Genomic DNA, 14,665 nt, shown 5'->3' on the forward strand with positions numbered 1-14,665 from the left:
GTAAATCAACTATGAACGAATCTCTTTCAATTTATTATATTTGTTAACAATTAAACGTTGTGATTGCATATGATTCGCCCTACGGACTAAAAAGTGCTGTGGCGAATTTAATTTGTATTTGGAAGGAAGTAAAAACACGCAAAGTTATATTTAGTCTTACTAAGTTTAAACAAGTTTATTAATAATTTTTTTTGTTAAGTTATAAAATTATCAATACAGCTTAAAATCTGATCTACGGTTAAAACTGTGTACAACATCATTATAGCATAAAATTCTGGAATTATGGAGTAGTTTGGTTCTAAGCGTCTGGATCATAATACTGGTAACTATGAAATACTTAATGATAAACCACGTAAACAAAACGACTTTTTGGGTAAAATCCAAAATTATGATTAAATTATGCTTCTGCCTGAAGAAGCTTACGACTAGTCTCCTTCTACCACTAGTGCAACATCTACTTCTGGTATTTCGTGAACCTTTCGATGAACAGTGAGTTGATTAGCAGTGGCGAATGATTTGTCGCAGGCGTCACAATGATGGGACGGTTTTTCAGCGGTATGGACATGGAGGCGCCGATGCACCACAAGTCGGGATGAGTTGACAAATTTTTGTTCGCAAAATTCGCACTGATAAGGACGCTCTCCAGTATGACAGCGATAATGTACCTAGATTAGATTAGATTAATGTACCTTTAGATAACCTTTAGATTAATATACCTTTAAATTGGACTTATCAGCAAATGACTTCTCGCAGACGTCGCATTGATAGGGTTTCTCCCCTGTGTGTGTGCGCAAATGCAACATGAGATTGTGAGACTTGGGAAATATCTTGAAACATATAGAACATTGTGGACCCTCTCCTGTAACAAGTAAATGAATAAGCCCCTAAGCAATACCCTTATTATGATACATATGTAAAATCATGAGCGTGTGTTGATTCACTCACCCGTATGTGTTTTGAGATGATCACGATATGGGTACTTGTGGATAAACGTTTTTTTACAAAACATGCACACAAAAAGTCCTTCCTCATTTTGTAGAAACTCTATATTTGCACCGTTTCCTGGTGTCTCTCCAGATTGAAGTTGTGCAATTAAACTTTCCACGTAACTTGAGTCAACAATACTCTTTGTCGTTTGCTCATCTGTTGTATCCATAATTTCGCCATTATCTAAAAATGCATATTATTCCAAATCGAACTTAGGTACATGTACTTCATTCATACATATGTACATAGATAACAACTTACCATCAACATCATCTTTGACCTGCCCATTTGAATTTTCGTTGTTCTCATCAGCCTCAAGTTCCTCAAGTTGGCCTCCACCACCCTCTAAATAGTCCCCCAATCCAATATCACCATACTCGTCGAGGAGACAGTCAGGTTCAGCATCCGCAAAGTCCAAGTCATCGTCTCCATCATCTTGTGGGGTTTTCAAGGAGGAGATTTTCGATATGCTTCCTTGCACCTTTGTGACACTGATTCCGTCGTCACTTCTCAGGTCATGTTCATCATCCTTTTGTAATAAGCTAGTAGTGGTTGTAGCTGTCGACAACGGTGACATTGAAATAACAACGTCATCATTCTCCGGGTCACTCTTCCTTCTCTTGGGAGGTGGTGTATCATCACCGACAACAATTTCGATGCTTTTTGCTCCAAAATTTGGTGATTTGTTTGTTTCATTGTCTAAGCTTAGTTTCCTCTTTGTGAACAGATTTGAGGTTTCAGAAGCGGTGCTAAAGAGCTTACTAGATTGTTTCCCACCACTTCCGTTATCATTCTTCTTTCTGGTTGATTCATTCGAAGTTGTTGTAATAGATATGACCGTGGTCTTAGGAGACGACGGAGACAATTTATCCCCACTGATACGCGATGATGAGGTTATTGATTGTTGTGACTGTTGTGAGTTGGAAAACTTTGCACCAAACCCAACTTTGCTTGTTGTATTTTGTATGGAAGACGATGCAACTTTTTTGTTGAAAAGGTTTGGATTATTGGCCAATTTTTTAGACATGTTGATACGGGATGGTGGAGGTGAGATTAGTTGTAAGGTAGTAAGGTTTTGAAGCTTCTTGAAGACGGAGGAACTTTGGTTATAAAATGTAGACGACTTCTTCCTTGGAGGTGGTGGCAGGGGAGTACGGAATACCGGATCTGGTGACGATTTTGGTGGAGAATTTACTTTCTGTAAAGGTGTGGATGTAGGTGTGAGTGATGATGAGGTTATGACAGGTTTTGAAGATTTGGAAACGGGAGTCACAGGAGATTTTAATAATTCGGCGTCCTGCTTCCCGTTCCCTTTTGGCTCACACAGATGTTTCTCATGCCAATCTACAAGGTCAACATACAAATATTTATTTGTCGAATATGTACTTATTTATTAAAATTTATGTGTAAAATTTGCAACTACCATCAAAAATTATTTGTTGTAGAGTATCAACTTCTGCCTTGATGAGACATTCTCGTACACTCTCTTCTGGTATATCTCGCCAACCGTAATTCATTCCTGCAGAAGCGATCCCCTTCTCACATCGTGCCACAAGATCAACAATATCAAATGCGATTCCTTGTCTCAACTGATTGAAATCAAGCTGAATTCGTGTGAGAAGGTCGCGGAGTTCGCGAATTCGTCCAAGTTTCAAAAGACATCCTGCTCAATCAAGAAACGCAAACGATTTAATAATTGCTAAAAAATGTTATTTGCAAATTGATTATATCGTTAAATCAGTTCTCACCTGGACAAAGAGGAATCTCTCCTTTCAGACTTTTCAGACTATGGGGTGACACTGGGATGTCGTAAAGTGTGTAGAACAACTCACGAACTTCTGTAACACGGTCTTCTTCATCTAGCGATATCTAAAAATTAAATGATTGCAGTGATAATTTATGTATCAATTAAGTTAATTGTGGAAGACATCTCCTTGCATAATAATAATACTTGAAGACCCACCTTTTCCGGCAGGTAACAAATTTTGTAGCATACAAGACAATAGTCAAAAAAGACGGTGCTGGGGACGTGAGGTTTATTCGAGGTCTTAATGGAAGAACTTGCCGTTCCATCCATACTTTATAATTCTCCAAGTTTACTTGTCATTAACTGAAAATAAAAAAAAAACAATTCATATAAATCGGGAAACTATATTCTCCTTCTTTTTTCTTCTGAGGAAGGGTGAAGGGACAAACAATTTAAAAAAATAATTACCTTAAATATGTCGCAAAAATTAAACACTATCAAATAATACCAAATCTGTATGCAATTTTCGTCAGCGACAGAATAAATTCTAAGATGGTGGAGATTTATTACTACAAGTAAAACCGTACAAGTAAAAGTGTGAGCAGTTGGTGTTGATGAAAATGGAGGAATTACTACCTGCGCGTGGAAATGGTGATCCTGGTTTTCAGTGCTTTTCGGTGCTTTTTTCTTCCTCGTCCAGGCACGAAATAAATCCTGCTGCGCTGCGACGAAGCAACTCGCATCTCGCCCCCGTCGCCTATTTACTGCATACGACAAATCCATAACTTGTCAGATCAATTACATGAATTCCTCTACTCCATTTAGTCACAAATTAGTAAAGAGCTATTAATCGGCCGAGTATGAAAATATCAAGAAGCAGGACGCTGGCAAATACAAACCCATGTGTTTCTTTGTGTGGCGTTAATGTAATGAATGACAGAAAAAAACACATGCAGAAGCCATCATGAAAAGTAGTAAAAGCAGCTGCTCATTTTTCCCACTCACTTTCGCCTTTCATCTCGTATCCTGTGTGTGAATCAAGATCACTTTTACTTTACTTCGTACGACATTGGGCTTGATTGTAATAGAATAATTAATTTTTTAAGCACTGTAGTTGTCAATTAAATCATGAATTAGGGTTAGGGTGTGAGGAAAGCCTAATACAAAAGGGATTAAGATAGGAGGGGACGTAATATGTGGGAGAGATGATGGTTCTGGATAGTTTAGCCAATCTGGCTGAGCAGATATAAATCCAAATTAATTTTATACTGGGAATTATAATTTAAGCTGTCAGAAGCAAAGTAGTGTAAAGGTAAAATTGTTCCAGGTTAACAAATTCTTGCAGGTTTTATTTGTAGGTTTTGTTAAAATAATAAATCGAGACAAAGGAGTAGTCAGTAGATAGTTCTATGTATTGTGTTTCAATCAAAAATTTTAACCGTAGTACTTAACAAATATTTAGATATATGGGGCGTTTAAAAATGAAAGGTCATCATAGTGCCGTTTTATGCTTTAAACGTGAAAGAATAGTCAAGAGCTCTTTCCTCCTAATTTTATTCTTATTTATACTTTCTGTGATAATAACGCCCACTTATGCGAAAGAGAAAGATATGGAATTACGTCTAGTACAAGTGGTAAATCATTACATAATAAGACAATATAATATAGCTTCCATTATTATTGCATTATGACCTGTAGTAATTGTTTTTTTCTATTTAAATTTTCAGTTATTCCGCCACGGGGCTCGGAATCCAATAGATCCTTATCCTGCAGGTATTAGATTTAAGCTTCCTCAATCAAAGGATCCCTTGATTAATTTCGCTTTCTTACTGTGCGTTTAATTTATTTTCAGACCCTTACAAGGTAAAATAAATGACTGAATACCGATGGAAGCATTGAAATTTGCTCTGACATATTGATTAGTTGTAATATTTTTAGACTAGCTAAACAGTACTAATAGATGTTCATTGCATTTTCTTATCCTGCAGGACGAGTCATTTTGGCCAGAAGGGTTTTCACAACTTACAAAGGTAGATACATGCATCATAAATATCTTAATCTTGTTCTTGACATAGATTATAAAAACTTGCACCGTGTCACTGTTTTGCGTTTTCAGATTGGGAAGCAACAGCATTACGCTCTCGGAAAATACTTTCGTGTTCGCTACAATAACTTTCTAAACTCGTCCTACTCCCCGTATGAGATTTATGTTCAAGCATCAGACGTGGATCGGTTAGTTTATTAATTCAACTAAATTCCAAGAACTTTGGCACAAAATTGTGATCATCATTATTGAATAGGACGTTGATGAGCGCTGAAGTGGACTTGGCTGGTCTATATCCACCTAATTCTGGTGAGGTGTGGAATGACAAAATTCAGTGGCAACCAATCCCTGTTCATACAAAACCATTAAACTCAGATAACGTAAGCATAATCATTGATATTGGATACGCTGTTTAAATTAATTAGTAATTTTACTCTTATTTATTACTATAGATAGTGAGGATGTCTGCACCATGTCCAAAACTACAAAGATTGATTGATGCCTTCAATCAAGGACCAGAAATGAGTCAGATTTATAACGAGAACCGAGAGCTGTTTGAATATTTGGAAAAAAATGCTGGAAAACCTATCAGAACTTTGCAGGACGTAGATTATTTATATGACGATTTATTTATTGAGGTATTTTTAAATATTAAAAGAGCATTTCTTAAAACTTGCACCAAAAATATACATGTACCCAATTAAATTTTTGTCGTTTCCCATGTAGAACTTGCACAACTATAGTTTACCTGATTGGACAAAGAAAGTTTTTCCTGGTAATGCATTCCTGAACTTGACGGCACTCTCTTTTAAAGTGATTACTTGGAATGCTGAAATGAAGCGGTTGAAGGCTGGTCCACTAGTGAAAGAGCTAGTCTCACATTTTCATGAAAAGTCGATTGGTAATTAATTAATAATTATAGCTTTTTTATATCCTTAAAAATGCAACTATTAATTGTTTATTTTCTAACAATAATTATTATTTCCTTGTAGGATCCGAAAAAATGGACCATCGACGTAAACTATTTATGTATTCAGGTCACGACACAACAGTCGCCAGTTTACTCAACTCTCTAGGAATGTATAACGACATCCCACCACCTTATGCATGTGCCGTAATGCTAGAGCTGTACCGAAATATTTCAAGCGGTTCCCATTCTGTGAAGGTGGATATTTATTAATCTGCTTATAAATACATACATATGAAATGTGTTGTAATGTCTGCCTGTCTTATTTGGTGTGCTATTTTGTAGATTTTCTATAGGAATGATACCAAAAGTGATCCGTATTTGCTTACGTTACCCGGATGCAATTCGTCTTGCCCCCTCGATTCTTTCATGGAACTTACGCAAAGCGTTATACCCTTGAATTGGGAGAGCGAATGTGAGAGTGGGTTTTTAGGACTGAACGGTATCTCCCTAGCTGGTACATAAGTGTAATATATATACATCAATAGTCTTGATTGTCGTATCCATTTCTTAACCTTTTATATTATCTTCCCAGCTCTAATTTTAGGATCATTCTTCTCTGTCCTGCTAATTGTATCCATGCTGGCCGTGGCTTTAGCCAAGAGAAAAAAGATGAACAATCCGGCATACCCCTACCTACACCTACAAATGGAAGACGAAGATGCATAATTATCTAACAAGACTGGAATCACTGACTATACTATTAACTAAATAACTAACCATGAAATTCGGAAAAAATAATTTGGAGATAGAAACTGTAGCATATAAGACTGACTTGCAGAATATAGATTAATATTGGATTACCTCGTCAAACTATAATATTCAAATTAAAAAACTAGTTTTGTTAATAAATATTTTATCAATACACAAGTCTATGCTTTTTAAAAATTATTATTGATGACAAATACCCAAGTCGTGACATAAAAATGTATTTAATATCTGTGTGTTTGGACTTTTGGACTGTACTATTTCAGTACATTTATACCTAGTTTTTATTGATAATTGCGAGCTTTCGACGGCTTACCGCAGATCATCATCAGGCACCTTATTTCATGTGTAGTTAATATCGTATGCAAAATACATTCTAATTATTCTCGTTCCAGCACATTAGTCTGTTAATGAGGTTTTACAATCTCAACAACAAACATCACAACATGAAACTTACTCTTGAAAATATGTATGTACCACAAATTTACATTGATGTGTATGAAATTCCAAAAGATATTCAGAAGGGGACCGGAGACTTTCCGACATTACTGAAATCCGGGAATATACGGGAAGTGTATATGTACATATGCATAAATACACGATGGTTCAGGTTTTACTTCCAACAAATATTCTACTAATTATTAAGTATAGCATGGTGTATGAAATAACCTGAAACAAATATAATACAAAATGGGAACACACCAAATTCAGTCGTCTTCCGCCAATTTAGACGTTAGCATTTGTTCAGTACAATTCTCAGGAACAGATCGAATCCGTCTAAATGGATTACCATTTCCTGGAGACTTAATAATTCCATTACGTTCAGCGATAGAATCGAGTTGGCGAAGTGGGATTAAGGACGAAGCATACTTCCACGGTGCTCACGAATTTAAGCCTGCGTGATATTTTATCTCCTCGCTCTATTGAGCGAGAAAAGCTCTCGCTCTGCATTTCCTCTCTATACTACGCATGAGTCCAGAACTCTGACCGTATTTTTCACTTTGAGAGTTTCAAAGTGCACGCAAAAATTTGAAATTTTCACAATATAATTATTAATAGTTTTGCAACAAATTACCATTCATCGATAAGCAATTGTGATTGTAGATTTATTTATATTAATCAATAATCTCAATATTACCGAAATTTGCACAAATATTGATTAATATAAATAAAACTACAATCACAATTGCTTATCGATGAATGGTAATTTGTTGCAAAACTATTGACAGCTATATTCTGAAAATTTCAAACTTATGCGTGTACATTGAAACCCGCAAAGTGAAAAATGATGTAAAAATTGTACTACTTTTTGAGATTAGTCTCAACTCGTCATAGAGTATGTGTGGCGGGAAGCCACCACCACACACTCTTCCCACTGGAAACCACTAAAAATGTAAACAACTCAAGATGAGTTTTGCAGTTTTTTGCAAATAATTCAAAATTCCCACCGAAACTCGTGAACTTTTTACCCCACCGAGTTCATCAGTTTCGCCACTATGTGATGGATAAGGATTTGTTTAACATGAAATATAGCCAATTCTTAAACTCATTGGGAAGCCATGGGTAGGCACTGGTAAAGAGAGTGTTCAATCCAGAAGGTACGTTTACACAGAGCTGGGAAAATCTAGATTAAAATAATCAAGATTAAGATTAAGATTAAGAATAATTAATCTTAATCCATAATTTTAATCAAGAAATTTGATCGTATTAATCAATAATTTTAATCTTAATCTCACAAGTCAATTTAATTAATTTAATTTTTAATTTTTAATCTTTGAATCTTCGACTTTAATTTTAATCACGATTTATATTATGATTAAAATCACGCCATCTGTTACTCGACTCCTTGTAAATCTCTAAATTTCAACGCACGATCGTCTTTCAACACTGGAACCATTTTTAAAAATCAAAACAATTCTAAATTTCTGACAGGTTCCCTTTTTTGAAAGTAACGTTATTTAAAACTGTATTCTTTAAAAAGATTAAAAAATTTGCTGCCATGAAAAAATTAATTTAATTAAAAAAAATTAAGAGTTATTATTTTTTGAAATTTAAAAACGCGTTGCATTTGAGGTGAGACTAATTTTTACTCGTATTACAAGTTATTGTATTCGCCTTAAATTTAGCTGATAAAAGTTTAATAATTTTGAATAACAATTTTGAAGCACCGATACTTCATACTTTTCTCAAATTTTAGAATTTACGATATAATTATAATATCGATGTAAACTATAAAAAACGGCGATAAAATAAAATAATTCTTAATGACTATTATATTAATCTAGATTAATTAATCTTTAATCTTTAATCTGTGTCATAAAAATAGATTAATTTAATCTTAATAATTTAATTTAGTAGCGGAAGAATAATTTTAATCTTAATCTCTGATTCGGGGATTTTTAATCTCAAATCTTAATTTTTAATCTCGAAACTCATTAATTTCCCAGCTCTGCGTTTACATACATATATGCAGAATATTTACAACAATGTTTAAAATGCATAGCTTTTCATGCAGGGTATTGGCAACGATTCTAAAATATCTGGCAAATGAGGGGTGGATTTTACTTCAAAGTTTTGACGCAACTAAAAAAACCAATGACAAGGACACAATGTTCTTTGAATGTGCTGAGAAGGATCCAGATACTCAAGTTTTTGCAATCAGTTTCAATCGGGACGATAGAATTAGGTATTATGAATCTACCCATCCATAAGATACCAAATTAATCAGTCACAAATAAATACAACCATTTACCTACAGTATGTATCTGTAAAATAATAATAATAATAATAGATTTATTTCAGCACACAAATTTTTGTCAAATAATTTACAAAAATGATCAAACCCTATCTAGTAGGAAATGTCTTGATCATCTACGTCGCTTAAACAATATCAAGCTCATCTTGATTTAACATAAATATATTGTTTTACAAATAATAAAACGTAAACCCGTTTACCATTATTTGTTGTACTTGTAGGCTCGTTGATCCGCCAGAATCATGGCTTTCAGATCATTTTAAACAAACAGTTCGGGACGGGTGGTCAGCGGGCGTTCAACACGTACGGTCTTATTTTGGCTCTACCGAGATGAAACTTTCTGGAAACCCTTGGTGGACGACGGACGGGAAGGAGAGCATTGCAGCAAAATTATTTCTGTGTCACTTGATTGCATCATTTCGAAAGGTTGGGTACAAGTTGTACGCCAGCGTGGATATCAATGGGGGAGGTGGGCACGACATTGAATCATGGGTTTTCAGAAAAATTACACAGGTCTGGAACTGATGCTTGTCTATATATTTCGTCTTAAAACACTATTAAGAATTCAAATAAATCGTCTTCCAATTGAAATTTTTAGCTTGAAAAGCGAATAATTTTTTTATGTGCAAGCTTGTATTTACATTTAGCCATGAAATTCGAGATGCATAAGTTAAAACCATAAACAGAAACAAATCGAAATAAATAATTCTTAATAATATGTTCCAACTTATCGACGCTTATGGTGCTTGTGTAACGTTCATTGGCATGAGTCGGAGTTACTTTCCCATGTAATCCATACAGCTCTTGTACTATATCAATATCAATACTTCTTGTCTTATATCAATATTTAAGCAAAACGTATCATTTTATTTGTACCAGTTTAATGGACAAAAGCACATTATTTGATAATTGTAAATTAAAATCGTCGAGCTGGACCGCGGCCACCAGCGTTAGATCGAACTGGGAGAGCTGCACCTCCTTCAGGTTTTGGAATATGGTCACCGATTGGCTGGAAAATATGTCATTCATTGTCATTTCAGATTTCAGACATTTGATTTTATCAAGTTAAGCATACCTGGAAGCCATTTTCATCGGCGACATATTTGACCTCGATAAATTGACCCTCGGGAGACGTGTAGGAATAGGATCCAGTCAGACTGATTCCTTGTTCCGTTCCGATCTGCTTCAAAGTTCCCTGCTGACTATGGGTGTTGCCGTCAGAGAGCTCAGACACCCAGTTGAAATTGTCACCATTGTTCTCAAACTCGGACCGGGTCACGGTAACTTCCTTTTGGGGGTAGGCAAGGACCGCTCCGACGAGAAGGGCGAGAGCAACGATAGCCTGGAAGGAGATCATAACGTTAGAATTGAAAAAGCGAAATATATAAAATTAACAACTTACGGATTGCATCTTGATTTTTGGATCAATTTTCCTTGTTATTATTGTAGATGCTGAGATGACAAGAGACACTGATGCAGTCACCCTTGAAATAAAGTTCTTTTATACCTCGGTAGCTTTTAGGCATTATGACGACCTTTCCACCAATGTACATTAGCAAAATCTGGTTCAAACATAAATATTAATAATAAAAGTAATTCGTATATGTATACACACATATTTATAATTGTAAAGTGTGTATATGTGTAAGCTTTGCAGATTTAATACATGTAAAAAAGTGATTGTGCTTACTCTCTTTACCTGCAAAGGGTAAGTTATTTACTAAAGATACATACATATGCGTGTGGCTTCAATTAATGTGAATTTTCGCAAATGTTATAATAGGAACGTAATTGTTTGCAATTTACATAATAATCTGTTGGATTACAACCTGACCATCATGAGCGTCGAGTAGATTATTTGGCAGGCAGGCATTGATATGATACTGAATTTATTCAAACCAAGAGATACTCGAAAAGAAGGTGAAGAAGATGATGTGCATTTATGACCAATTTAAGCTAAATTACATGAGATACAACTGAACTTATATAGAGTTAATTTGTATAGAACGAAACAAGATCAAGTTGAGTGAGTGAAGATGAACTACAAGAAAAAACAGGTTTATTATCAATTATGGTAGTTGATCTCCCCAAATATACATGTTCAATAAACCAAAGGAAAGGAATTATTTATGACTGATTTTGACTTATGTAGGATGAAAGAAATTGTAGTTTGCAGTTACATAATTGTATAATTGCAGTCTAAAAATAAATGGTGATTGACATTTGTCTGTAAACACGTGTAGTACACATGCATATGTATTAAAAATCATTTCATCTATAATCATTCGGTTTATGATTCCAAGATTTTGTTAAAGGGTGGACCGTTGCAAATTTCTAATTTTGTGATCAGTCTTGAATTAATTATAGGCTGATGACGAGGAGTGAATAATTGAGGATGATGTTTTGATTAATCACAACAAGAACAAGTTTTTGTACTTTGATGGACAACTCACAAAACCTTGGATCTGCAAATTTTGCTTCAGGTTATTATAGTAAGTAAAGTAAAGTAGATAGTAAATATATTTGCATTCACTATAAAATTTATTGTGATTTAAGAAATACATATACGAATTTGTGTCAACAATTTTCTGTGTGAGAATTTCTTCCACTGTCAATCAGCGTTGACTGCTGTCTTTCTTGGACACCTTTCAGAAAAATCAATATTGTGATGCAACAAAGGCCAAAGACAGCTAGGAGAGAACAACCTACAAGGAAATTGTATATGTAAATACATATTTCATATACTACGAAGTATACAAATACAACCCGATAGATATGATTATAAAACTTACCTAAACAAGAAAAGGCTACGACGTCTCGGAAAAATGCAGTAGCTCGCTCCCTATAATAGAATATGATTAACACAACAAATAAATAAATCACTATTCAAATGTGTGCTAAGTTATGTATTAGGAAGAATGTAAGTTATGTAATTTACCCTTCCGGAGTAAACAAGCTAATTAGCATAATTGCAACACCACAGGTCAACTTATCGCAAAAGCTCATGAAACCGTACACAACTGCAGAGCTCTCAACATTGTTCCCAATCAAATCGGCCGTTATTGACAATCCAGTCACCAGGAATTCAAGTGTGATTATCACAGTGTGATAAACTGATGTCTACTGACCGGTAATAGCCGGCTTTTATATATTGACTGTGATTTATGGGATCAACTGTATTAATCGATTGTACGAAAAGAGTGTGAAACGATTAGTTCCTATGTATTCACATTTTATCACAGTTAATCTCATAAATCACGGTTGATGTCAGTTTATCACACTGTGATGAAATCATCAATAATCAACAAACTGTGATTATTTAAAACCCTGCAGCAGGTACCATTCCGGCTGAAGCGCCCCCACCTGCAAATGTATGTATACTTGGTATCACCCTTATGATCGCTTATGTATTCTACTCACTTATTTATTGCTAATAAAATTTTTGCCAACCCAACAACGCGAAGACGCCATAAATTCCAGCCTCTCGTAGAAATGAACCCTCACCCCACTCGCCCCACAAAATAAGGGACGCTCCAACAACATTTAGGACGATTCCAAACCCAAACGACATTTGTTTTCCAACCCATTTAGCCAGCTTTTTCATCGTTGTCGCAACAAGTAGCCCGGATAAAAAGTAGGTTAATGGGCATATGGCTAACATCTTGCAAGGGAGATGTAATGTCTTTTGCAAGTAGAGAGGTAGAAATGCTTGAGGTACATTGATAATTAGGCGGCCAGGAATATAGACTACAGCTACCTAGGAATTGTGATTAGCAAAGATATTATGCAGTAACAAATACATTAATTTGATAGTAAATAATCATGCTGACCATGAAAAACTGCGGACTTTTAACCCAGTCTAAAGTGGTCATGTTCGGTTTGCCAGGGTTAAGATTTTTTGTAGATAGGCTGATACGTTTATTACTACTTGAAATTCTGGGTTGAGGTTGAGGCTGTCCTTCACTATTTAGTAGAGGCGTCCTTTCAGAAGAAGTCGGTTGTTGACTGGAGTTTGACTGAATTTCTATAATTTTTGTAATCGATACAACAACATATTTACTCTTTTACAAGAAAAACAATTCGAGCTAGAGTAATGCCAAAAATCATTTAAATTACTTTCCGCTTCTTCCCGTCTCCAGATAATCACAGCATCTCGCACATCTTGATCATCATATTCCTTTGTTGTAATGTAAAAGAATAGAGCAGTCAGTAATCCTATTCCCATCGCAATAGCTGCAAGATCCTGAAAACAATCAGGCGTCAATCTAAATAAATATGTACCCACATAGGGAATTGAAATTGGTCTTACTTGGAATACTAATACGTCACCCTTGTCAATGGTACAATTTTTTTCCATACCCACAGAGTACCATGTGACAAGAAACACAATAACGTTAGCAATCACCATCAAGACATACCTTTAAAAAGTTATTATTACGTTATCAACATTATTATGTCCATCGATAAAATAAACTCGATGAATTATGATACAAACAATAAATATGCAATTACCGAATGCTAAGAATTTCCGTCCTTTGATAGAGAGGACCCAACAAAGTAAAGAGTAAAAATTATTACAAGATTATGTTTTTCAAGTGGAATTTAAATTAGGTAAACGTTGAATTTTCTTTAAATACCTCACAAACATATCCGGATTCGTTTTTGGAATGTAGGCCAAATGCGAAATTTGCACTGCAGCCCAAGAAACCTCGTAAATTATGATAAATGGTATGTAATATGCCATTATAGCTGTTTGGGAAGAATTATTGCCGAGTCCGATCGGAGGACAGAATATTACAGGGAAACTGATAACAGCCATTGCAACTCCTGAGGATTGTTAAATTAGCATAAATTATATTTTTATTCGTTTCTTCGCAAATAAATAAAATGACCTGAAATTTATAGACAAGCATATTAATTAATACCAATAAGATGACAGGTTTTGAGTCGACCAAAGCCACAACCTCCGCTGCCCCAAGCACGGTCTGCAAGATATCCAACAAGCGGTGTCGAAACGGCGTCCACAATCTTTAAACGAAAATAATAGCTAATACTTCGCAGGTAATACTTAAGTAAATGTCAGGCAATCTTGAAAATGTGTACCTGACCCAACAGCATCAGACCTCCTCCCAAATCCGAACTTAGGCCGGCTACTTCCTGTATGTACAGGAGATAATAGGAGAACCATATCGAAGCCGTGATATCGTTTATAAAATGACCACTGGCGACCGAAATTTTTTGTAGAAAATTCAAGTCTAGGATGGACCTGTTATTTGAAGACATTTTTCGTGAGTCTGTTTTTGTCAAGAAATTAATTTTATTTGGCTGTTATTTATTGCTCAAATGCGTGTACTGTGTGGTAAATGTGTCTGGATATGTAATGCCAAAGGTCAGAATGTTGTTTGTGTGCATTGGGAATAATACAGAGTTTAACTAACTTGCCGTCGTATGCATGAC

The 14,665-nt window shown here is 35.2% G+C and overlaps 4 protein-coding genes and 1 long non-coding RNA gene across 9 annotated transcripts; 2 read left to right on the forward strand and 3 right to left on the reverse strand.

The window, feature by feature from the left end:
- Positions 1-149: 149 nt before the first annotated feature.
- Positions 150-3,660, reverse strand: LOC110843119 (zinc finger and BTB domain-containing protein 18). Of its 3 annotated transcripts, none has more exons than XM_035847724.1 (9): positions 3,371-3,660; positions 3,203-3,281; positions 2,951-3,097; positions 2,736-2,856; positions 2,411-2,650; positions 1,249-2,331; positions 946-1,170; positions 717-859; positions 150-665 (listed from the first exon to the last, which is right to left on the reverse strand). In XM_035847724.1, the coding sequence occupies exons 3-9, from the start codon at positions 3,062-3,064 to the stop codon at positions 426-428; spliced, it is 2,166 nt and encodes a 721-aa protein (XP_035703617.1). In that variant the 5' UTR covers positions 3,065-3,097; positions 3,203-3,281; positions 3,371-3,660; the 3' UTR covers positions 150-425. The 3 variants fall into 3 exon arrangements, with proteins under 3 accessions (XP_035703617.1, XP_021944740.1, XP_021944741.1); XM_022089048.2 differs by having other exon boundaries at positions 3,203-3,303; XM_022089049.2 differs by lacking the exon at positions 3,203-3,281.
- Positions 3,661-3,803: 143 nt separating this feature from the next.
- Positions 3,804-6,615, forward strand: LOC110843159 (prostatic acid phosphatase). The gene is made up of 11 exons (XM_022089103.2): positions 3,804-4,368; positions 4,462-4,507; positions 4,587-4,597; positions 4,723-4,764; positions 4,851-4,966; positions 5,035-5,158; positions 5,231-5,416; positions 5,505-5,679; positions 5,771-5,943; positions 6,031-6,202; positions 6,281-6,615. Exons 1-11 carry the CDS (start codon positions 4,201-4,203, stop codon positions 6,412-6,414), a joined length of 1,347 nt encoding a protein of 448 aa, XP_021944795.1. The 5' UTR covers positions 3,804-4,200; the 3' UTR covers positions 6,415-6,615.
- A 1,110-nt stretch (positions 6,616-7,725) lies between these two features.
- On the forward strand, positions 7,726-9,538 carry LOC118434328. Its single transcript, XR_004833936.1, has 3 exons — positions 7,726-8,051; positions 8,957-9,139; positions 9,430-9,538. It is a non-coding gene; the product is annotated as an uncharacterized LOC118434328 (long non-coding RNA).
- Positions 9,539-10,048: 510 nt separating this feature from the next.
- On the reverse strand, positions 10,049-10,769 carry LOC110843790 (larval cuticle protein 65Ag1). 2 transcript variants are annotated; one of them, XM_022089829.2, is made up of 3 exons: positions 10,611-10,769; positions 10,284-10,550; positions 10,049-10,217 (listed from the first exon to the last, which is right to left on the reverse strand). In XM_022089829.2, exons 1-3 carry the CDS (start codon positions 10,617-10,619, stop codon positions 10,125-10,127), a joined length of 369 nt encoding a protein of 122 aa, XP_021945521.1. In that variant the 5' UTR covers positions 10,620-10,769; the 3' UTR covers positions 10,049-10,124. The 2 variants fall into 2 exon arrangements, with proteins under 2 accessions (XP_021945521.1, XP_021945518.1); XM_022089826.2 differs by lacking the exon at positions 10,611-10,769 and having other exon boundaries at positions 10,284-10,600.
- Positions 10,770-11,726: 957 nt separating this feature from the next.
- LOC110844694 (major facilitator superfamily domain-containing protein 12) lies at positions 11,727-14,629 on the reverse strand. Of its 2 annotated transcripts, XM_022090964.2 has the most exons (12): positions 14,312-14,584; positions 14,134-14,236; positions 13,846-14,035; positions 13,721-13,741; positions 13,518-13,626; positions 13,325-13,451; positions 13,039-13,232; positions 12,659-12,965; positions 12,549-12,571; positions 12,147-12,286; positions 12,001-12,050; positions 11,727-11,913 (listed from the first exon to the last, which is right to left on the reverse strand). In XM_022090964.2, the coding sequence occupies exons 1-12, from the start codon at positions 14,489-14,491 to the stop codon at positions 11,786-11,788; spliced, it is 1,572 nt and encodes a 523-aa protein (XP_021946656.1). In that variant the 5' UTR covers positions 14,492-14,584; the 3' UTR covers positions 11,727-11,785. The 2 variants fall into 2 exon arrangements, with proteins under 2 accessions (XP_021946656.1, XP_035703474.1); XM_035847581.1 differs by lacking the exons at positions 11,727-11,913; positions 12,001-12,050 and having other exon boundaries at positions 12,167-12,286; positions 12,519-12,571; positions 14,312-14,629.
- Positions 14,630-14,665: the final 36 nt, after the last annotated feature.

This window comes from Folsomia candida, unplaced genomic scaffold (assembly GCF_002217175.1).
Source record: "Folsomia candida strain VU population unplaced genomic scaffold, ASM221717v1 Fcan01_Sc002, whole genome shotgun sequence".
Classification (NCBI taxonomy): Eukaryota; Metazoa; Arthropoda; class Collembola; order Entomobryomorpha; family Isotomidae; genus Folsomia; species Folsomia candida.